This window comes from Rhinoderma darwinii, chromosome 6, assembly GCF_050947455.1.
Source record: "Rhinoderma darwinii isolate aRhiDar2 chromosome 6, aRhiDar2.hap1, whole genome shotgun sequence".
In the NCBI taxonomy this organism is placed as follows: domain Eukaryota; kingdom Metazoa; phylum Chordata; class Amphibia; order Anura; family Rhinodermatidae; genus Rhinoderma; species Rhinoderma darwinii.
The window spans coordinates 45295049-45320666 of NC_134692.1; the positions used below are offsets into that span (position 1 = coordinate 45295049).

The 25618-nt window shown below is 40.0% G+C and overlaps 1 protein-coding gene across 2 annotated transcripts in view; it reads left to right on the forward strand.

The window, feature by feature from the left end:
• Nucleotides 1-25371, forward strand: part of MREG (melanoregulin) — a 68259-nt gene extending 42888 nt beyond the window's left edge. For both annotated transcript variants that reach the window (XM_075829631.1, XM_075829632.1), the window contains exons 4-7: nt 1280-1436; nt 16118-16208; nt 23719-23882; nt 23965-25371. In XM_075829631.1, coding sequence (XP_075685746.1) covers nt 1280-1436; nt 16118-16208; nt 23719-23882; nt 23965-24066 — 514 coding nt within the window. In that variant the 3' untranslated portion in view covers nt 24067-25371. The remainder of the gene's footprint in view (nt 1-1279; nt 1437-16117; nt 16209-23718; nt 23883-23964) is intronic.
• The last annotated feature ends 247 nt before the right edge of the window (nt 25372-25618 follow it).

A 25618-nucleotide genomic window follows, 5' to 3' on the forward strand; every position in this document is an offset into this window, starting at 1 on the left:
TATGTTTACACTCATCTGTAGTCATTTATTAATTCTCAAATATTGGTATAGTTGTCCTTTTAATATGGTCAGAATGTACTATTGTAGGAAACCCTACTATTGCCTATTTATCCATACCTAGTGGGTGAACAGAGGGTTTTGCTAGACTAATGGCTGCCAGATTGCAGTGTTGAGCTGGACAGCAATCTTGATTCTCACGTTAATATTTTAGCTCCGTCCCCTAGATGGGAGGGCTTTGGGCACTAATGAGATGCACTCCGAGGTCTCTCTCTGCGCCTGCACATTCGGCATGATGATGATGGTGGTGGACTTCCGGGTATGTCCGTTGACGCGCCGGGAGGCACATGACCATACGTCACAGATGACGCGGCCCACTGTGATTGGCCGTCTTCGAGGCTTTGCCTCAGCCCAAGGGGAGGAGTATTAATTGTATAAACTCTGAGTCATGAGTGAAGAGTGCCGCTGACATCCATGCGAGCACGCTTCCGTGTGTGTAACAGAATATCTGTTACAGATCTATATCACTGGCGCTTCAGCCAGAATGATAAAAGTACAGATCCCTGATGAAATAATATATAGAAATGCCTAGGGTCAGATGAGAAAGGGATTGTAGCGTAGGTGGCAGTGGTATCGTTGGGCAACCCCAGCACTGGGGTACTTAGGAGCGGTAACTGCAGGCTCTGGTGTGTTGCAGGGTCCCATTCACTGATACACCAATGTTTAAACGCTGATCCCATATTTTCAAGCATACTCTATTAGAGGAGGGTTCACAAACTAACCAGCAATTGTAGTATATATTTAAAACCGTTTTTAACAAGCACGGTGGGCTCTTTTCACAGTGGTGATTTGTACCCCTGTTTTTACAGAGTTACCTAATAAATATTATAAATTTTACTCCTTAATCACTTCAGTGAATTGCAATCTTTAATACTTTGTGGGAGCACAAGTTAAATATCAAAATATACAGTGAATTATTGGCTATAATGAGTAACTTGGTTACAGGTCTAATGAGTAAGTTTATTGAGATGTGATATATTGATTGTAGCTGAGTCTTCTCTAAATCAAAAGTTGTTAGGATCTCAACCCAGTTGTTGGTGAGTGTACGATTACCGGAGATTGTGAGCTTACCCAGGTTCACCTTCTTTTAGAGTTAATAGAGAATGTAGAAACGGGACACTTTTGGAAAGAGTAATGTTACTATAACTGAAATGAAATCCAATCGATAGTTTAATTCCACAAAACTATAATATTGACAGTTAATAACCGTTTGTTTCATCAGTAATAACAACCACATCCAGAATTACTCTGTGGTCCATGATGATGATGAGAGAAACCTGTGGAGCTCGCCTCATGACTTGTCTCATACAGAGGCTGTTGATGATCGGATTCTGCACTCCTGGATTCAGACCAGACGCCAGCTGGAAAAAGACTCGGAGGTAGGTAGAGAGCATGGAAGAGGTATAGGGGGTCAAGCACATGGGATCTGTGTATTCGGGTTAGCCATATACTGTATTTAGAGCCAAGGACATAATTGGATAATTGCCTCTGAGAACAGAATAGACTATCACAAGGCAAGTTGGGAAAGGTTTATCTGATCTCGCAGGATACGTTCTGATCCTGTCCTTGGCTCTAAATATACGGTTTCTGCACAGAGCCTTAGGCTTTAGTTACACCTGGTTATGTGGTGCAGCACAAAACTGCACGTTGAGAAACTTTAGCAACACCACAGGTAATACAAGTGGCTTTAGGCCAGGATCACACATACACAGTTTTGATGCTGTTTTTGGAGCCAAACTCCGTAGTGGACACGAAAGAGAGGAGATGCATCAGACTCTTCTTTACCCCTTTCCTTCTTTTTGGATCCAATTCTGGATTTTGCTGAAAAAAAAAAAACTGCCAAAAACTGCATCAAAACGGTGTGTGTTATTCTGGCCTTACTGAGATTAGTACCCACTGTTTTTGGCAAAAAGCAGTTTTTGTAATGTTTGGAGAACTTCTTTATTTTTATTTTTTAAACAATGGCTGTTATATGCCATTCTTATTACAGATGGGGCATGCTGTAATTTAAAAAAAAAATCTTTTAAAACTAAGTTTTTGGCTCCGTTTTTCTTGTGGAGTATACACCAAAGAAAGGAGATGCGTCGGTCTGTTCTTAATACCTTTTTGTTAATTTTCAAACCACTTCTTTGGCTCCAAAAAAATAAGCCAAAATCCGCACCAAAACGTGTGTGTGATCCTGGCCTTAAAGGGGTATTGCAGTTTCAACAAATAAATGTTGTTTTTTTTTTTGTATGACCGGTTATACAATTTCTTCAATATACTTTATGTACTAATTTCACACCATTTTAAAGATCTCTGCTTGCTGTCATTCAATAGGAACAGTCATTGCTTACTTCCAGTGGATAAAAATCTGTCCTGGTCATGTGATGGAAACAAAGGTGCACGGCTCCTTACAGTACATTTATAAGGCCTCCTTCAGAGAGTTTATGACTGGTGTTTTAAACTGCATGCAAAAACACCAGCATTTTTTAATGTTGCATCCGTTTTTGGTGGCAATATTTATTATGTGTCATTTTGTACAGCTTTTTTTAAGTCCTACATAGAAGCTTATGGGGAAATATCCCAGAAAAGACACCATACCTAGAGCATGATGCATTTTGAAGAAAATGGCACTAATGCGCAAAAAATGGGCTCTTCTATTTTACCAACGACTTTAAAGTAACATCTGGCTGCAGCGTTTTATTAGTGCAGCAAAAAAAAAAAACCTCGCAAAAATGCCAGCGTAAACGCTGTATGTTAATCCAGCATGAGACTTCAAGCAGAGCTTTTGAAACCATGAGGAATTCTGTTGGGAATTTGTATAACTTGTCATTCTACACACACAATAAGATTTATTTGTTAAAACTGCAATACCCCTTGAAGGGTTAATTAGAAAATGAATGCCGACATCAATGGTTGCTAGGTATAAACGCGCCAGTTATTTGCAATTTGATTTTTTTTGTTTTAATACTTCTCAATTGTGTTTATCCTTGCACTTAATGAATGGGCATGAACTATTTACCATTCTCTCCAAACCACACCACCACACATGCGGAAGTTCAGTATTACAGGAAAATAGATCAAAGTACCGCTGATCTGTGAAATCCTTCACTAAAATACTTTAAGAATGACATTATAATGAGCACTCCATCTAAAAAAGTGCTCAATCTTCGGCTAACATCTGAAAATATTTGTTTTAGTAGTTTTGTAATACTTCAGTATGTGAAAAATTATTTTTTTCTTGATTGCTTAGTACAGTAGTTGCTGACTATCTGAAATATTGACATTTTAACTATTTTACATTTATTTTGAAAACTTCTTGTATAATGCTTGACATTTAGTGCTGCTTAAAGTTTGAAGAATTTGCTAGTAGTTTGTAAAATTACTGTTTTGCAGCTGGGAACTTTTTGTTTGAAATCAATTCTAAAATTGTAGAAATTGAAACCATGAAAAATATTTACAAAATGTTATGTTATTCAAAATTCCTATGTTCGTAAATAAAGCACCCGCTTCTCTAAAGCCAGTTTCACATGTCAATCATATGGGTTAATTTAAACTTCCATACAGTATTATGGCCAAAAGACCCGGATCGCTTCTCATCCCTCACTCCCCTGGTTCTAAAGATCAAAACTTAAATGACAATCTCTATTGCCTTCTAAGGCTGGTTTAACCGTAGGTGTTGTCGGCTGTAAGGATATGTTCACATTGTGTTTTCAGGCGTTTTTCAGGGTGTAAAAAAAAAAAAAACGCCCCCGTAAAAAGAAGTGTATGTCACTTCCTGAGCCATTTTTGGAACTGTTTTTCATTGTGTCAATAGAAAAACCGCTCCAAAAAACTTTGCTTTAAAAATGGCTGAAAATCAGAGGCGGTTTTCCCTTGAAAACGGCTCCGTATTTTACAGCCATTTTTACTTGAGCGTGTGAACATACCCTAATAGGCATGCTAAAATGTGGCTGTATAAATTTGGCCAGATGCCTCATGCACATGGCAGAGCCATGAGCACGGAGCCTGTACGGAGTGTCTGTGGTTTCATACTATGGAGCTGTAGGCACTTCATGTATGTACTGCTGTGTGGTGTCTCCATATGACCCCATATTATAAAGATAATATATAAAGATTTTTTTTTTTTTTGCTAGATGCAATGATTTTAGGGGAGAACCTCTATAATAGGCTTCGTGCTATAAAGGAATCTTAGTTTACTTAAAACCTGCTCCGTTGTTTGTTAAAGGAATTTAAGGACTGGTTATGAGATAGAACTACCATAGACTCTTTGGTTGAATGTATTTGCTTGTTCATTAATTTACATTTTTATTTTATTTTTTTAAATCTTTTTTTTTCATTTTGATTATTTGTATTGACGTTAAAGTGGTACTATTTTTGGAACAAAGCAATCATGTTTTTATATTCATATACGACCCCATTAAATTCGATAAAAATAATCAAAATATAAATGGATTGAAAAAAATAATAATTGCATAAACAAGCAAATCCATTCAACCAAGAGTTCTCCTTTTAATTGAAGGCTTTAGCTGAGCATGCCATATGCTGTAATTTCAAGAAGTAGTTCACACGAAGTACAATTATGTTTCACACCTTTGTTTGTTGAATTGTTTTAACAGCAATTGCTGTTTAACATTTTAATCTGCCTTTCTTTTTTCCCCATAAAAAAATAACCCCCGTTCACATTCTTGTTTGTGGCTGTTCTCAGTATATGAGCCGACTAGGTGGAATTCGATTTATCCATAATCTTGGCTCTACATTCATCTCCTGGAGCACAGAGTATTGTACAGCTGTAACATGTGAAACATTGTGTACTTTTCAAAAAAGTGGGTGAGGGGGGAATGATTTGTGCAAAACATTTGAAATATTTTATGCGTACATGTCGTCAGCTGCAGGGACATCATACAACGTCTCATTAAACAGCATCAAGAAATAAACGACTTTTATCAATAGATTACATAATTACTCGCAATAAAATGATCTGTCGTATTGGATTTTTCAGTTGGTAGCAAGGGCGTACATATTGCACAAAATTTACCATGCAACTGCTATGGGGACTTTGGAAAGACCCTTCTTGGTCTCATCCCCTTTCTTACTAAGAGGTGAAAACCTGTGCAGAACTGTCCTCTTCAGGGGAACTGCATTGTTAGCAACAGGGTGTAACTAGAATTTATAGGGCCCCATAGCAAAATCAGATGGGGCCCCCCCTAGTGACAGAAATTTAAAACTGCAGAATAAGCATCAACAAAAAAGGTATAAAATAAAAAAACACCACCATATATCAGGGAATCCATATCATAGTGCTAGATAGCAGAAGGCTATCTACTTTTTGTAGGGAATAACAAGGAACAATGTTCTAGCACCTGAGGGCCCCCCCTCAACCTTAAGGCCCCATAGCAGCTCCTATGGTTATAGTTACGCTCAGGGCCGACTCTAGCATTTCTGCTGCCTGTGGCAAAAATTGAAATGGCGCCCCCCAGACTTTGAGTGATATCCCCCTGGCTTTTCTACATCACTAGCAGCCTCCTCCAACTCTTGCGGATGCACCGTTGAATTGTACTCCTCTGGCATGTGCGGTGCAGCCGGGCAGAATACACCTCGCTGCACGGTGCGTGCCCGAGACGTACAAGGCAATGGCGCATCCGAGGAAGTTGGAGGAGACTGGTAGTGATGTATAACAGCCAGGGGGATGTTAATCAAGCACGAAAAGGTGGGTTTGGAGGCAGGACCATGTGACTATTCAGGATAGCGGCACCTCCCCATTTTGATATTATAGATTTTGCTGCGTCTGAAAAAAAACATACAGGGGAATATTTGGAAATATTGTCAGGTCATGTATTGCGGCATGGTGGCTGTTCAAGGAGTTTTAAGTACCTGACAGGTTCCCATTAAATATACAATTAATTTAAAACAATTCTGTCTGTCTTGCAATTTTGTTATTATAAATATATACTATATAATTACAGCATCAGAACAAAGCCCTGATATATACGGCACCAGAACCAAGCTCCGTACATATATACAACACCAGAACAAAGCTCAGCACATATATACAGCACCAGAACCAATCTCAGCGCATATAAATACAGCACCAAAACCTAGCTCAGCGCATATATACACAGCACCAGAACCTAGCTCAGCACATAGATACACATCACCAGAACCTAGCTCAGTGCATATATACACAGCACCAGAACCTAGCTCAGCGCATATATACATCACCGGAACCTAGCTCAGCGCATATATACATCACCGGAACCTAGCTCAGCGCATATATACATCACCGGAACATAGCTCAGCGCATATATACATCACCGGAACCTAGCTCAGCGCATATATACATCACCGGAACCTAGCTCAGCGCATATATACATCACCGGAACCTAGCTCAGCGCATATATACATCACCGGAACCTAGCTCAGCGCATATATACATCACCGGAACCTAGCTCAGCGCATATATACATCACCGGAACCTAGCTCAGCGCATATATACATCACCGGAACCTAGCTCAGCGCATATATACATCACCGGAACCTAGCTCAGCGCATATATACATCACCGGAACCTAGCTCAGCGCATATATACATCACCGGAACCTAGCTCAGCGCATATATACATCACCGGAACCTAGCTCAGCGCATATATACATCACCGGAACCTAGCTCAGCGCATATATACATCACCGGAACCTAGCTCAGCGCATATATACATCACCGGAACCTAGCTCAGCGCATATATACATCACCGGAACCTAGCTCAGCGCATATATACATCACCGGAACCTAGCTCAGCGCATATATACATCACCGAAACCTAGCTCAGCGCATATATACATCAATCGATCACCGGAACCTAGCTCAGCGCATATATACATCAATCGATCACCGGAACCTAGCTATATATACATCACCAGAACCAAACTTAGCTCAGCGCACATATGTATCCAGAACCAAACATAGCACATAAATACAGTTTAATGTAGTGCAAGCCCTGCCGTATAGGTTTGTACGGCGTAAAACTACAGCTTCAGCATGGTGCGAACAATGGTAAGAATATGCTGGGAGTTGCTGTGTCACAAAAAAAAAATCATACCAACTATCCTTTTGCTGCAGATCATATAGTGGCTACAGTACTGATTAGAGGCAGATTAAACCGTTATATTCAGTGACCATCTCAGATCCTAGTTGGTTTTTTTTTTCTCCTTCTCCATCCGGTCCAGACCTCATGACGACTTCTCCCGGCTACAGACCATTTCTGCAGTTTGTCGCTCAGATGTCTTCAGCTTCTCACTTTTCAAACATTTCTGCACCTATAAATGAAGATAAAATTCTCATGATGCCACACACTACACCCCTAAATATAATCGTGCCATACACTGTCCCTGATTATAATAGCACCATACACTGTGTCCCACACACACAGTGCTCCCTGTAGATGGATCCCCCTGTAGATAGTGCCCCACATATAGCCCCTCTGTAGATAGTGCCACACATATAGCACCATGTATATAGTTCCCTACAAATAGCCCCCACTGTAGATAATTCCCTACATATAGCCCCCTATGTAGATTATGCCCAACATATAGCCCTCCCCTCCTGTAGATAATGCAACGCACACTTTTTAAAGAAAAAAACAACTTTACATACTCGCCTTGATCCCGTTCCCACGCAGTCCTGTGTCAATGCAGACCTGCTCTCTTCTGAGCAGGTCTGCTGGGGCTGAACGATGCAAGAGACACGATGATGTTATCACGCTGCTAGAGTCGTTGAAAAACGCTGATTGACAGGGGAGAATAACTTGCCCCGCCAATCAGCACCTTTCAACAACGAAAGCTTTGCGCATTGTTAAAATCAGCGTCATTGTAAGGCACTGAATGGTTGGGCACAGAACGTTTTCTGCGCTTTTGCATGTAATTGTATCTGTGTCAGACGCAGATACAATTAGTGAAGGAGGGGGTGGTGGTGGCTAGTTTCAGTGGTGCCGCCGCCACCTCAGAGAAGAAGCAGGCCGCCGGCTGAGCCGAGATGCTCATCTCGCCTCATGGACGGTGCGGCCCTGGTTAAGCTAGTGGTTAGCAAACAAGAGTTTGAGAATTGGCAAAGGTGTCATGGTAAGGATATGGAGGGAAAAAGACACCAGTCCCTTCTCTCCTGGCTCAATCACAATGTGTGGGTGCATTTAACTTTTTTCTATCGGGCCCCTCTCTTCTTTGTATGCAATTGGTTGGTAGTCTCTCATAATACAATATTTTTGTTAAAGGGGTTGTCCCACGATAAAATATTCAATTTCTCTATTAGATGACAAAAAGCATAACCATTTTGCGATTGGAATAACTTAAAAGAACACCAGGGGGCATTTTTTTTTTTGTACTCCCTTTCACAATGCCAACCTAATGTTATCAGTGCTGGCGAGAAGAAGCCACTTCTAGTGCTTTGATTTTTATTGGCTGGCCTGCACAATAAAAGGAATCTTTCCCCCAGCTGTGAGCTACTGGGAATGTGTTTACACTGACACTCCCTTTGTCCCTTATCAATCCAACTAATAAAAAAAATAATCTAAGGAAAAAATGCAAAAAAAAACAAAACCTTTTCCCTCCATTAACCCCTTAATGACCAAGCTCTTTTGCGCGTTAATGACCAAAGATAATTTTATGTTTTTTCACTGTTGCATTCTAAGAGTTGTAACTTTTTTTTTTTTTTTGTTCCGTCAACATAGCCGAATAAGGGCTTGTTTTTTGCCGGACGAGTTGTGTTTTTTAATTGCACCATATTTGGATGCATATAATATATTTAACTTTTATTAACTTTATTTTAGGAAAAAATTGAAAATAAACCGCTATTCTATAACATGTTACCTTAATTCTATTTCTTTGGCACGGTTCCAGAGGTACCAAATACGTAAAGTTTTTATGTTTGCTAAATAAAATCCCTTTTAAAAAATAAAATTACTTCGCCGCAGTCCAAGAGCCGTAACTTTTTTTATTTTTCAGTCGATGTAGCCGTATGTGGGCTTATTTTTTTGCGGGACAAGGTGCAGTTTTCATTGGTAGTATTTTAGGGTGCATGGGACTTATTGATTAACTTTTTTTTATTTAATTTTTTATGGGGGGAATGGGATGAAAAAAGGAGTTTTGACATTGTTTTTTTTACGGCGGTTTAATGTGTTAACTTTATTGTTTGAGTTGTTACGATCGTGGCGATCCCATGTATGTTTTTTTTTTTTTTTGCACTTTTACTAAATAAAGACCACTTTTTGGGGGAAAAAAGTGCCTTGATTTATATTTTTATTGTAATATTTTTTTTCATACACTAAAAATACAGTTAGTATATTGAAAAAAATAAAATAATTAAAAATACAGTTAAATACAATTATTAATTTTTTTCCCCCATTCGGGGACTTCAACATGCGATCTGCTGATCGCTTATATAATGCTTTGGTATACTTGGTAACCAAAGCATTTCGACCCGTTTTTTTTATGCGGAAACCGCTTCAGAAAACGCACCAAAAAGCTGCTGAAAATGCCTCCCATTGATTTCAATGGGAGGCGGAGGCGTTTTTTTCCCCGCGAGCGGTTAAAAGAAGCAACATGCCCAATCTTCGGGCGTTTTACAATTCTGCGTCTTTGCCCGCGGTGCTCAATTGCTGTGGGCGAAAAACACGGCAAGCTGTGTGCAGGCAGATCAAAATCTGCCTCAAAATACCAGTTTTTCCTATAAAAAAAACTCTGTGTGAACAGGGCCTAAAACTGACAGGCAATCTATTAAGCCATGTCTCTGGCATGGCTTAATCGGCAGTTGCTGAAAGCAGCTGGGGGCCTTTGTTAGGCCCCCTGGCTGCCATGGAAACCGATCGGCACCCCACAATATTGTTGCGGGGCTGCCGATGGGGTGACGGAGGGAGTTCCCTCCCTCTGTCAAACACATTAGATGCCGCAGTAGCGGCATCTAATGGGTTAAAATGCCAGAATCGGAGACCGCTTCGATTCCGGAAGTTGGGGCAGGAGCCAGGCTGTGTATAACCGTTGCAGTACCCATGAGATCAGAGCAACGGATATTTCAGTCGCTATTCAGGAACTAGCGTATGCTTGTGATGGATATATCCGTCGCTCGTCATTAACGGGTTCACAACTTAGTTGGTATCGCCTTATCATAATGACCAGAACTATAAAGTTAGCATGGTATTTCACCTACGTGGTAAACTTCGTAAAATGATAAAACCTAAAAACAATCTCCGAATTGCTGTTTTATTTTTGTTCATTCCACCTCCCAAACAAAGGAATAGTTCAAAAGTCGTGCACCAATAAAATATATATATTTATGACGCAGTCGGAAGGTCATACGCCAAAGTCGGGTAGGGGAAGTATGGAGTGGGCTCACGGAGTGAACCCGCTCCATACGATGCCAGTGTCGGCTGTTTGTTACAGCCGACACCTCAGAGTAACTAGCTTGAGCGCGATCCCGCTCGTTTAACTTGTTAGATGCCGCGGTCAACAGAGACCGAAGCATTTAAATCGTTAGACAGAGGGGCGACCCCCTCTTTCAGCTCATTGCGCCGCCCGCAATGCAATCGCGGGAGGTGGCGATGGTTGCTACGGCTGCCTGGGGGGGCTAATGAAGGCCCCCAGGTACGCCATCTTTGTACACCTATTAAGCCCTGCCTCTGGCAGGGCTTAATAGTTGCCTGTCAGAATCACGATATACTGCAATACATTAGTATTGCAGTATATCGTGCAAGTGATCTAATGATCGCTGGTTAAAGTCCCCTAGGGGGACTAATAAAAAAAGTAAAAATGAGTTAAATAAAGTTTTTGGGGTTTTTTTGTGTAAAAAAAAAAATAAAATAAATAAAAGTTAAAAAAAAATCCTTTTCCCATTTTCCCCCTAGAGCATAGTAAAAAAATAAATAAACATATTTTTAATCGCTGCGTCCGTAAAAGTCGGAACTATTAGAATATATCATTATTTAACCCGCACGGTGACCGCCGTAAAAAAAATAAATTGGAAACTCCAGAATCTCTATTTTTTTGGTCACCTAATCTCCCACAAAAAATGAAATAAATAGTGATCAAACCGTGGCATTTACACCAACATGGTATTATTAAAAACTACAGCTTATCCCGCAAAATATAAGCCATAATACCATTTAATCGACGGAAAAATAAAAAAGTTGTGGCTCTCGGAATTTGGCGACACATAATAAATTGTCTTTTTTACACTTGTAAAATATAGAAAAAACATATATATTTGGTATCGCCGTAGTCGTATTGACCTAGAGAATACAGTTAACATGTTGTTTTAATTTAATTAGTCGTTTCCAATCTGAATATGCAATGAAGTTCTTTTCTTTTAAGGACCAATTCCCTGTTACCTCCTCGCCTAATGGGGGGCACAGAATCAATGATGAGATACATTGTGCTTACAGTCTAAAAAATGTCTAGATACAGGTAAATTTAGTCTTCGTTTTGATATTTGATGGGTCACTTCAGTCGTGGTTTCACCTACGTAATATAACCCACACAGGCAGTTTTATTAAGTATATTGAAAAGGAGGTCTGGCACGTAAAAAAAACCACATAATTTTTAATGGTTCTACCCGTTTGGGGATGACAAAAGCTATAGCCTTTAATCATATTGTTGCAGACATTGCAGCACAGGCAGGGATAACATCCCTTCTTAGGAGGAGCCAAATAGGTCTGACCCACACCACTTTTGGATTTAATGTCCGCTTTGACCAGTCTATTTTGTAACGTTTAGCCCCTTTGATATTCCATCATAGGTGGTTCTTGGAACCCATGGATTGTGGGGAAGGCCTTGGTAAGCAAGCGCCAATCTTTGCGTATGATTTTACTAATCTCCAAACTGGAGGTGGAGAAGGTAGAAACAAAAGGTATTCATACATTCCTCTTGTCTGTTTAACATTTTATTTAATAACTCCTATCTGTTAAGTGATCGAACTCACCTTTTATGATTGTCCAAAAATTCTTTAGGATAGCTCCTATCCGAAAAACGTCTGCACGTCTGATCAAGTCCGGGGGACAATATGTCTGCCTCACTAACGATCCTCCTAACCCTAAGGAGTTGGCTGAATGGTAATGATTTAATCATTGTCCTAGGGTGTCCACTCTACTAATGTAACACACTATTTCTGTCTGTTTTTCGAAAATATATCTGTGGTTAAAATGCCACCCATAAGTTAAATCTGTGTTTCTAGAAACTCTGTGGAGGAGTCCAAATAGGACATTGTGAATTTGATATCAGGACATATAATATTGAAGAAAATATAGAATTCTTGTAACCCTCTCAATAGAACTGGTCCAGATGAGGAAGACGTCATCTATGTATCGCGACCCATGACTGAATTGGTGGGACACATAGACAAGGTCCTCCTCCAAACCGCTGCATGGAAATATTTGCATAAGTTAGGGCCATATTTGACCATATAACTGTACCCCTCTCTTGCAAAAGTAATTTATCACCAACCATGAAGCTATTTTTTTGTAATATAAATTCAAGAGGTGCCCTGATAAATTCTCTTTTTCCAGTCCGATCTGTTAAGATAATGTAAGACAGAATCAATACCTTGACTGTGATTGAGGTATACAGACTCCCCACATCAAGGGTCATCAAGATCGATTGGCCAGGAATTTGGAGATTACCAATTCTTACCAAAAAACTCTGTGGCGTCCCTGATGTAAGAACCATTGCAAATTGTCTCAAAATTTTCTCAAGAAACATACGTAGCTGCAGGAACAAACAAGGAATCGCTCCCTGACACAATTGGATGTCCAGGAAGTTTCACAGAGTTTTTATGGATTTAGGTAACCGGTATAAAACTGGGGTCACTAGATATTTAACCTGTAGGAATTCACATAAGTCACATATCAATGATTTGTTCTTTCGAAGGCGTCAGTCACAAGGGACTCCAAAACTCGAGAAAATTTGAATTTTGGGTCATCTGTAAATTCCACTTAAACCTCTCCATCGTTTAATTGGTATTCCATCTCCTGCATTTAAAGGGAGGTGTCCATCACAATGATGGCAACCCCTTTTATCTGCAGGCTTGATGGTAAAATAATTGTCAATCCATTCCTTGAGATCTATCTACTCTGTATGTCTCATGTTCTTATTATCGCGTCCCTCACAAAGTTGTTTTTTACGTAACTCACAAATGTGATTGTTAACAAATGTGATATATGTCTCTATCATATGAATTGTAGAAGATATTCCACAGCACTCACTTGCTCAGATACTTTCCACTTCAATCTTAAAGAAGAGATGCAAATTCCATGTCCAGAAATTCCATCCAGACAAACGTATTTTATGCTTGAGAAAGGCTCCTGGGAGGTCGAAACATCACTATATTGATATACTTGGGATGTGTTAATAAACACAATTTTATATTTTTGCCATATTGATGCTGTCTATCATATGAATTTTCTGCAGTGGCTGAAATTTAGTTTTTCTATGTAACTCATTTTTTACTCTGAACATATCTGGTATGTCGCTTATACTACATGCAGATTGACCTGCTTTAAATTTTAATAGCCTAAAAAAAAAACTTCAGATCAAGCTCAAACCAATTAATGAAATTGGTAGAACAAAAAGACAGATCACGATTGAGCATGTTCCAGTGACATACTTCCTGTCACCGTGCCATCTTGGACATGCGCAGTAGACGCTCAGGGATGCCGCTATGAACGTGTTTTCCTCTAGAGCGATGTAAAATTATAATATACTAATTATATTTTATAATTAGCCTCTGCACCTTCTTAATTTATGTATTTAATGCTTTTTATAACACTCTTTTTTTTTTATGGGTCCCTTTTATGAAGCTGCACTATTTATATTTGTGTATGTATATTGGATAGCTATATTGAAAGAGAATTAAAAATGTAAACAAAAGTCCCATTTGTTAAGTAAAATAATGTAAACAATAAAAAAGCGTAACAGGTATTGCTGCGTCTCTATGATCCAAACTATTAATATATAATGTTACTTATGCTGCACAGTAAATTCTATATATTAAAAAAAAATACACAATTGCTGTTTTTAGTCCCCCTCACCTCCCAACAAAATAAAAAGTGATCAAAAAAGCTCCATCGACAAACTTATGGCTTTTAGAATATGGCCACACAAAACAATTTTAAACAGTTTTTATTTTTTTAAATGTCGCAAAACATAAAAAAAAGATATAAATTTTGTTTTGCCATAATCCTACTGTCCCGCAGAATAAAGTTAACTTGTGATTTTTACCGCACAGTGAACACTGTAAAATCAAAACCCCAAAAACAATGGCTGGAGTTTTTCAGTACATAATATGGTACGATAAACAGCACTATTAAAAAAAGACCACTTGTCTCACAAAAACTATGCTTTCACATGTCTATGTTGGTGGAAAAATCATAAAGTTACAGCCCTTGGAAAGAAGAGAAGAAAAAACAAACTGGCTGTGGCAGGATGGGTTAAATAAGTACATAAGAAACAGCACTTGCTTGAGGTATCATGATTTTAGATATACATTTGTTTTGCTGCTATGAACAAGGGCAGGCTGTCACTGCACGAGCCTGGTTCCATCAGGGTGAAAAGAGAAATTCAAATAATTGACTCTCACATCAGATCAGCAAATTCAATGGATTGTTCAGTTCATTGATGCGTGTGGCAGGAATACCACATATGTGGGTTATACTGGAAAACCATGACATTAAAATGAAGTCACAGGATTGCCGGTATCCGTGGAAGTGGATGGGGGAAAAAATTAAAGTTGGCAGTAGGTGTAGTCAGGTAAAAGAATTATGATGAAGCATAGTGTTTAAATTAAAAAAATAATTACCCTAAAAAGACCTAACTTCACTGCTGTACTTCACTGACCAGAACTAAACCAGGAACTACATTTCCCATCATCCCTTGGGTCATGCTCTTGCTACGCTTCACCCTGTGTTCCCCATTGTCAGACAGTATAGAGCGGATGGGCATGTAGAGGAAGCTTTGAATGAGGACTGCCATCTCTATTTCTGAGGTGGAGTACAAACACTAGCGCAGGTGCTGAAGGATACGACAGGCTTCAGCAAGGTTTGTTTTGGCGGCTCGCACATGCGCAAGTCTCCTTTCTTCCTCAATGATCAGACGGAGACCTGCGCATTCGCGTAAGAATTCCAACTGTGTAGACACTGGTGACATTATATCACTGAGCAGCTTTAGTACTGTGCATGACCAGCCAAGTTGTGGAAATGGACTACAGGAAGTCTCCCATAGAAACATTCTGAAAACATGGACTGGAATGGCGAAATTTGAGATCATAATATTTCGTCAGCACTGTAAATTTTGTTAAATAATATGAATTGCAAAAAAATTTTGTGTGGTCATTCACTATTAATGGAGACCAATTTTCCCTGACTGGAAAACCACTTTAAAGAGAAGACATTCTGGGGCTAAGATCCCTTGTACCAGCAAGCTAATGACAGCCAACAGTAATTTAATGATCAACTAGTAGTAAGAAAAAATAATAATAAAATGTATCTGGGGGGTTTCAGCTGCTGGACCCATGATTGCCAGAATGTCCTTTTACTGCTGGCAATCATGGGTCCAGCCGCTGAAACCCCATAGATACGATGCTATTGCCGTAGAAAGCTGTGGGATGAAGTCAATTGGTTGAACCCACTAAGGCATATCCCATGATGAGATATGAGCTCCGTTTTTTTTTTTGTTATAAGAAAGCCCCATCAGACTTTCACAAAATACTATTGATGATACGTACTTTTCTACTGACTGGAAGAGATTAGGACTTTATTGCTCACTGTCAGCAAATATACTGACCATCGGTAATTCTGGATAATCCAGTACAATGTAAAATTTGTATTTAGATATACCTGATTATCTGATGGGTGTCAAGGTGTCAGTATTATATTATCTAATGGGGCCACATTTTTATGAAACCAAAGTCAAGTACAGCCTTGGGACTTGGTGACAAAACAATGAAGACCTTTAAAAATACAAGGGTGTGTTTTTGGTACAGTATGTGCGTTATCTTTTGACAGTTTATAACAAAGAATCTTATTTCCCCCCTGGTCTGCACCTAGGAATGGCAAAAACTCAACTATGAAATTTACACCCTAAGGCAAGCAAGAAGAGAAGTGAGAGCAAGGTGGAGACGGATACTGGAAGACTTAGGTAAGTGCAAGAAAAAAATAAATCTATATATATATCTTTTTCTAATGTCAAGAAACTCCTAATCACTCATATCTGTGTTTTACTGGTTATTTACAAAGAATGAGGGTTCAACGTTGCAGAGGATCATTATCACCTTTTCATCCATTAATATTGTTACTTGCCTCTTTGTAAAATTTCAGCACTATTGTCTTGACTTCAAAGCACAATTCACTTAGTTCTGAACTGCTGAACTGGTAGAATGAATGGAGACTTGAGTGGGCCTGGTGCCCGGGTGCAGTCATTCTTCTTTTTCTTTTTTTGCAAACCCAGACTTCTTTGGCACCTAAATAGCAAATAAAGTGTTACCATTTGGAGCAACACGGGACAATTAGGATATCAGGGCAGCATTTACTTCTATATTTGGGCATGTTTTTGCGGGCCGAGATTTTTTTTTATTGGTACCATTTTGGTGTACATGTGACTTTTCGACTGACTAACTTTTTTTATTATTTTTTGGGAGGGAAGTTTAACCCCTTCCCTCTTTAGCCACTTTTGACCTTCTTGACAGAGCCTCATTTTTTAAATCTGACATGTTTCACTTTATGTGGTAATAACTTCGGAATGCTTTCACCTATCCAAGCGATTCTGAGATTTGTTTTCTCGTGACACATTGGACTTTATGTTACTGGCAATATTTGCTCGATACATTCAGTATTTAAATGTGAAAAGCACCAAAATTTAGCGGAAAATTGCAAAAATTAGCATTTTTCTAAATTTAAATGTATCTGCTTGTAAGACAGGCAGTTATACCACACATAATAGTTGCTAATTAACATCCCCCACATGTCTACTTTAGATTGGCATCATTTTTTGAACATACTTTTATTTTTCTAGGACGTTACAAAGGCTTAGAACTTTAGCAGCAATTTATCACATTTTCAAGAAAATTTCAAAAGGCTATTTTTACAGGGGCCAGTTCAGTTGTGAAGTGGCTTTTAGTATATTATATTTTAGAAATCTCCAAAAAAGTCACCCCGTTTTAAAAACTCCCTCCTCAAAGTATTCAAAACAGCATTTAGAAAGTTTCTTAACCCTTTAGACGTTTCACAGGAATTAATCCAAACTAGAGATGAAATTTACAAATTTCATTTTTTGTTGTTGCAGAAATTCATTTTTAATCAATTTTTTTTGTAACACAAAGTTTTACCAGAGAAACACAACTCAATATTTATTGCCCAGGTTCTGCAGTTTTAGGAAATATCCCACATGTGGGTCTAGTGTGCTTATGGACAAACACAGGCCTCAGAAGTAAAGGAGCACCTAGTGGATTTTGGACAATCCATATATTTTAGGCACCATGTCAGGTTGGAAGGGCTCTTGCAATGCCAAAACAGTGGAAATCCCCCAAAAGTGACCCCATTTGGGATACTACACCCCTCGATGAATTTATTTAGGGTATAGTAAGCATTTTGACCAGACAGCTTTTTTGCAGAAATTTTTGGAAATAGGCCATGAAAATGAAAATCTACATTCTTTCAAATAAAATGTAGGTTTAGCTATTTTTTTTTTTTATTTCCAAAAGGACTAAAGCAGAAAAAGCACCACAACTTCTGTAGAGCAATTTCTCCCGAGTATGGCAATACCCCATATGTGGTTATAAAAAATGTTTGGGCACACGGCAGTGCTAAGAAGGGAAGGAGTGTCATTTGGCTTTCGGACTACAGATTTTGCTGGATTGGTTTCTAGTCGCTATGTAGCATTTGCAAAATCCCTGTGGGACCAAAACAGTGGAAACCCCCCAAAAGTGACCCCCATTTTGGAAACTACACCACTCAAGGTATTCACCTAGGGGTGTCGTGAGCATGTTAACCCTGCAGGTGTTTTGCATAAATTAGTGTGCACTCGATATTGCAGAGTAAAAAAAATTCAATAGATATGCCAATATGTGGTGTCCAGCTTGTGCCACCATAACAAGACAGCTCTCTAATTATTATGATGTGTTTCCCGGTTTTAGGATCACCCTTCATGGGGCCCTAATCTTTTGCCTGGACATTTGACAGGGCTCAGGAGTGAGAAAATACCATGCGAAATTGAGGCCTGATTTGGCGATTTACACAGAATTGGTTCACAACTGCAGAGGATCAGATGGGAAATAATAAAAGGAAACCCCCCAGAAGTGACCCCATTTTAGAAACTACACCCCTCGAGGCATTAAGGGGTATAGTGAGCATTTTCACCCCACAGGTCTTTTCCATAAATAAATGCACTGCGTATGGTACAAAGTAAAAATTAACATTTTTCCCCAGAATTGCCAATTCAGTGGCAAGTATGTCGTGCCCAGCTTATACCACTGGAGACACACATCCCAAAAATTGTTAAAAGGGTTCTCCAGGCAATGGCGGTGCCATATATGTGGAAGTAAACTGCTGTTTGGGCACACTGTGGAGCTCAGATGGGTGGGAGCGCCATTTGGCTTTTGGAGCGTGGATTTTGCTTGGTGGTAGTTTTACTGGTGTTTCAGTTTATAATGTGGGGCATATATAAGCTGGGCACAGTACATCAGGGGCATAGTCAGGGGGCATAGTCAGGTGGTATAATAATGGGGTAAACATTAAATAATCCATAGATGTGTGTTACGCTGTGAAGCAATCATTTCTGCACAGGCCAGTGTCGCACTGATAAACGGTGTCTTTACTTATCCCCCTTTTGGTCCACACTCCGCGCCTTTGCAGTTCGGGGAATTTTACTGGGAAAGTGTTGTCCTGGTATAATACGGGCACCCTCTCTTCTAGCAGATATGTTTGGGCCCCCCTTCCTGGTTCCCTAATTTTAGGGCCCCGATAAATCGCCTCTTGAAACAGACGAAATGTTCCCCTCTGATCTGCACAACTGCATATTTTTTATTTCCTGACTTATGGAAGCCTTAACTAATTTTATTTTTTCATAGACGTAGCGGTATGAGGGCTGTTTTTTTGTGGGTCAAGCTGTAGTTATTATTGGTACCATTTTGGGGTACATGCGACTTTTTGATCACTTTTTATCCTATTTTTTGAGGCAAAGTGTCCAAAAAACTGCAATTCTGCCATAGTTTTTTAGGGTTTTTTTATACAGCGTTCACCATGCGTTATAAATTACATGTTAACGTTATTCTGCGTGTCAGTACAATTCCGGCGATACCTAATTTATAGCACTTTTTTCTGTTTTACAACTTTTTGCCCAATAAAATTTTCTTTTGTAAAAAGAATGTATTTTTTCTGTCACCACGTTGTGAGTTCCAGAACTTTTTCATTTTTCCGTCGACGGAGCTGTATGAGGGCTTGTTTTTTGCGAGACGAGCTATAGTTTTTATAGGCACCATTTTTAGATACATGCGACTTTTTGATCACTTTTTATTTCAATTTTTGTAGTCAAAGTGACCAAAAAACAGAAATTCTGGCATTATTGTTTACGGGTTTTTTTTACACCGTTCACCGCATGGAATAAATAACATTATATTTTTATATTTCAGGCCGTTACGGTCGCGTCGATACTAAATATGCATGGTTTATTTATTTTTTTCAATAATAAAGGACTTTTTGATAAAATAAAACACAATCGCCCTTTTTTGCTTATTACTTAAAACTTTTATTATATTTTTTACAACTTTTTTTCACATTTTTTTTTCCACTTTACTTTAGTACCACTAGGGGACTTGAAGGTCCAACTGTCAGATTTTTTTTCTAATACATTACACTACCTACGTAGTGCAATGTATTCGATCTGTCAGTCATTCACTGACAGCAAGCCGATTAGGCTTCGCCTCCGAGCAGGCCCTAATCTGCTTCCGTAATGGCAAACAGGAGGCCATTGTTAGGTCTTCTGGTCTCATAATAGCAGTCGGCAGCCGTGCGATTGCAGAGCACTGCTGCCGATCGGCTAGCAACCACAAAGATGCAGCGATCGCATCCAATCGCTGCATCTGCGGCGTTAATGGCAGGGATCGGAGCTAGCTCCGGTTCCTGCCATTACAGGTGGATGTCAGCTGTAACATACAGCTGATATCCACCGCTGATGACGCCAGCTCATCTCCTGAGCCGGCGCCATCTTGCCGGCGGCTACGGAAGCCTTTCAGGCCCCGCCTCCGGGCGGGGGCTGGAAGTTTTCCATGCTAGGCACACCGGGAGGCCAGTCTCCGGTTGCCATTGTAGCCACCGACACCCCGGCGATATCATTGCTAGGGTGTCGATGAGCTGCAAACACCTTAAATGTAGCGATCGGTTTTGACGGCTGCATTTAAGGGGTTAATGGCGGGGATCGAAGCTAACTTTCCCCGCCGTTACAGCAGGATGTCAGCTGTCAGATACAGCTGACATCCTGGGATGATGGCACCGACTCGGCTTCTGAGTCGGTGCCAAACATTTGGCGTAAGTATACAACATTTTGCTGGAAGCACTGGCTTTCCATGTCGTATACTTACGACAAATGTCGGGAAGGGGTTAAACAATATAAGCAATTCCTCCATTGTTTGTTTTTTTTGTGGCTTTTTTTGTACGCCGTTCATCCTGTGGTTTAAATAACGTGTTAACTTTATCATACTTCCCAACCATCCCAGATTCAGCAGCACAGTCCCGGATTCCTGGCGGTGTCCCGCTATCCTGGGCGACCGGTGGTATGTCCCGCTGACAACTTTTTCTGCGTCCTCAGGACGCAGATACAGTTGGACCCAATGCTGAAGAAGGGGACGGTCAGCTACCTGCTTCAGCATTAGTTCAGAGCACTGGCACTAGGGGCAGCTAGGAGGGCATTCTACTGTATGGGGCAGCTAAGGCAGCATACCATATGGTGGCAGCTATGGGGGCATTGTACTGTATGCGGGCAGCTACGGGAGCATTATACAGTATGGGACAGCTGTGGGGGCATTCTACTGTATGGGGCATTATGCTGTATGGAGGCAGCTTTGGGGGCATTATGCTGTATGGAGGCAGCTTTGGGGCATTATACTGTATGGGGCAGCTATGGGGGCATTATGCTGTATGCAGGCATCTGTGTGGGCATTATACTGTATGGAGCATTATACTGCATGGGGCAGCTATCGGGCATTGTACTATATGGGGGAAGCTATGGGGCATTATGCTGTATGGGGGAATTTGTTTGGGCATTATACTGTATGGTGGCAGCTAGAGGGCATTATACGACGTGGGAGGTACTATGGGAGCATGATACTGTGTGGGCTGAACCGGGAGTTTACGGACGAGGATTTGGTGGGATTAGAGGCGTGGCTTAAAAGAAAAAAAAATTGCTGCGACGCATCGGTTGTCCCTCTTTGTCGTTGGGAGGTATGACTTTATTGTTCTGGTCATTATGATCGTGGCGATACCATATATATGTATATTTTTGTTTACATCTTTACAAAATAAAACCAATTGTTTTTATTTTTTTCAATGTTGTTTTGTCCCACTAGAGGACTACACTATGCGATCTTCTGATTCCTTTATATAAAGCCCTGTTATACTCCGTATACCAAAGCATTACTGCTTGTCAGTGTAAAACTGACAGGCAATCTATAAGGCGATGCATGTAGCATATAGCCATCGCAGGCCTGGGAAATTTGTGAGGCCCCAGGCTGCCATGGCAACCCATCGAATCTGATCGTGGGCTGCCGATGGGTGGCAGAGGAAGCCCCCTCTCTCTGTCAAACCACTTAAATGCCGCAGTTGCTATTGACTGCTTCATATAAAGGGTTAAGACTTCTTTCACATCTGCGTCGGGGCTCCGTTCCGATGGAGTTTTCCGTCGGAACGGATCCCTGACTGATACAAACGGAAACCATAGGTTTCCGTTTCCATCACCATTTCAATGGTGACTGATCCGGTGCCAATGGTTTCCGCTTTTCTCCGTTGAGCAAGGGTTCCGTTCTTTTGACGGAATCAATAGCGTAGTTGACAAATGGAAACCATTGGCCCCGGATCCATCACTATTGAAATCAATGGTGATGGAAATGGAAACCTATAGTTTCCATTTGTGTCAGTCAGGGTCCCGTTACGACGATAAACTCTGTCGGAAAGGGACCCTGGCGCAGATGTGAACGAAGCCTAACTCTGAGAGTAAACGTATGTGCACACTATAATGAGTTAAATGAATAAGGCGTCCTACTCACATCTACTACAAATATATAAAACATAACTAGAACATTATCCTAAGAAATAAACAAGAAGGCATTATTTTGGTTAAAGTGGAAGGCCACAGCTTTATTATTATGATGGACAACCTCAACCTGCCCAGCTACGATGGGCAGCAAACCGTCCTGGTATGTCCCAGCAATATTCTGCAGTGGACAAATAACATGCAATAGTTATAAACGGCTTGCTAGGCAAGACAACACCGCCAGCTGTGACATCAAAATACAATACTCTTTTACGGGGACGAGCGATCGCAGTAACGATTGCTCGTACCCATACATTACTGATCATAGCTCCTTGCGAAAGGAACAAACAAGTGCCAATCAATGATCTGCCTCATTGATTGGCGGTCGTTGTTGCGACCAAAATTGGTCGGTGTAAAAGGACCCTTAGGAGCTATCCCCTCCTGGCTTCCTTCAAGAACAGAACCACTGGTCAGAGTGTTCATGATCTACTCAGTTGTCTGTATAAATAAATTTAGACTAGACAATAACAAACAGGTCTTTACCTTGGTCTCCCACACGGTTAATCACCACCAGTTACCAACCAATTACGGTGGTTATCATCCACTTGCCCACAGATCCTTAATAGCATATAACGCCATCATGTTAAAAGTTTTAACTCTGTATAACAAATTCAGATTGGTGAAAGCTACTATGGGCTCTACCAAGAATCCATTATTGATGTAGGAAACTCAGAAATGGCTGAATAGATACAAAAAGTCAAAGCCTGGACTTCCAATTCAAAATATTATTCCTTAAAACACCAGGGAGGGAGGGCAATTTTCTGCTGGAACAGCCTGGAAAGAAGCCTGAGGTAAGTGTGCTTTCAACTTATATAAATTCAAACCCCTTCTCTCTGTCCTCTGTGACCTGTAACATAAACATAATAAAGGTTGGGGCCAAGGAGAGCGCAAAACAAGTATTCCAGCCCTGACCTGCATTTGCCCTTTATTAACTCTATACTGACCTATAGTCCAGGGCACCTTCCTTAAGCAGTTTTGGTGACCGCTATCCTGGCCATTTATCTTCTATCCTGGCTACAGAGAGAGACCGAAGCAAAGGGGCATGTAAGCCAGACTTCTGACACGTGCATTGCCTCATACAAAAAGGGAGCATTACCTCCACCTAGTGGCAGACATAAGGCACATATGTTACACACGCACACACACACACACACACACACACACACACACACACACACACACACACACACACACACACACACACACACACACACACCAGCTAAAGATGGAGCATGCATGGACTATTTTATAAATAAATGAAAAAGAGCACCTTATCTGTTCATGTTATTTGTACCTACTACCCAGGATTTTAAGATATCCACATTAACCATACTATTGTTTTCTCTAGGTTTCCAAAAAGAGGCTGAATCCCTCTTATCTGTTACAAAGCAAAGTACTATAAGTTGCCCTAAAAACATGAAGAAGGCAATGGAGCTTCTTCTGCGCCTTACAGATGATACAACAATTTTCCCAGCAGGGTGGGATCTGCCTGAGAGATACCTCTATATAATGGTAAAATCTTATTTTATTACCCCTGGTGATATGAGGCTACAAAGAACCGAGCAATACATTCTAACTCTGTTTCCTCATGTAGGACCGACTGATATGCCTTGATGCAGTGGAGGATTTCTTTAACATCGCTCACAGGAGATATCCTAAAACATACGAGGAAATGGGATCTAAAATGATAAAGTGATGCTCCTTTTGCATGACCTTCTAGAGCAAGAGGTGCCTTTCTATGACCAGAGGGCCCCTCTTTTAATGTGTTTATTCTGCAAATGCTGAACCAATCAGTCAACCTTTTAGTCTGCAACTTGCAAAGAAATGGGTTTCTCTGTACTAAATGCAAAATCCTTTGTCCTCAACCCTGGATTATGTCTGTCCAGCAGATATGATGTCCAGACTTTTTACCAACTAGAACTACTCGCTGTTCCCACTGCCGGCAGACAACCTCTACAAAGCTTCCATAGAATTGACGCGTCTAAAGGACTTGCTGTATTCTAAAATTATGTATTCTAAGTATTTAGGAAAAATTGTGTCAATCCAATTTGCTACATAGTTATAAGGCCAGAAACCTTCACCTAGTTTAAGTGACAATTGATCTTCTGGATGTACTTCCTGGCATCAGAAGATCACACGGGTATAAAACCATAACATGTACCCCCTGAATTTCTCTACATTATTTTAGAGACATTATTCTAGGCTATGTTTTACCCCAATTTGATTTTGGACAATTTGCTTAAAGGGTAGCCTTTAGGTGGGATTCTCCAGTATTAATAAGCATGCCGGTGGTCTCTAAAAGATTCCAATGAACTAAGAAACCCTGTAATGCTGAACATGTGGTTATCGTATTTTATGAAATCACATTTAACCACTTCCATTAGATAAAATGGAGCTCTGTTAAAACTGACGTACATGGCTTATGTACAAGATTGTCTTTCTGTCACTCTATGACTGAACACCAGACTCGGAATGGTTAGCAATGGGTCAGACATTTTTACCTATTTCTTATATGAAATCAAAATCAAAATCAAATCAAAATCTGTCTATTTGTATTTTTAACAATCTGCTGTGATAATAGTGAAGCTGCAGAGATCTAGGACTATGTTTTCGGTGCACGTCACCACTTCAGACCTAACAAAGTCTTGAGGTGTAGTCACGTGTATTATGCTGCAGACCTGCGTAAGGTAGGAGATTGTCACATTCTGAAGAACTGCTGCAGCCATGAACAAGGCCCTAGAAAACTTTTATTATTGTTATTATAGATATCCATTAAATTGCCCTGATTAAAATATATATTTATTACACAAATATTATAAAGATTCTACTTATTGTGCATTCAGATGATTTTATATTCTTCTTATACAACTGTGTATTAACAAAGTCAAATAACTAAAGCGTAACTATTTCCATGCTGTTTCTTTGTTTCCCTAAGTCAGCAAAAAAAGGTGCCAAATCTGTAATAAAGAACTTGTGTTTACAAAACTCAGTGATCTGAAAAGTTGTGGCACTTTGTTTGTTTTTTACTTTTTTAGAGGTCTGTTTTACTTTAAATTCAATATCTGCATAAGACAGTTGTTTTATGCTGAAATTGAATTGCAATGAAAAGTGCACTTCCTTATATACACCACGAGAGGGCTGCAGTGTACTATAAAACCTGTAAGAATTTCCCCACCTTTTCCCCCAAAAAAGTAAAATAGTAAAAGCTACAGTTTAGGCCTAATTCACACAAACGTGTCCGTTTTGCA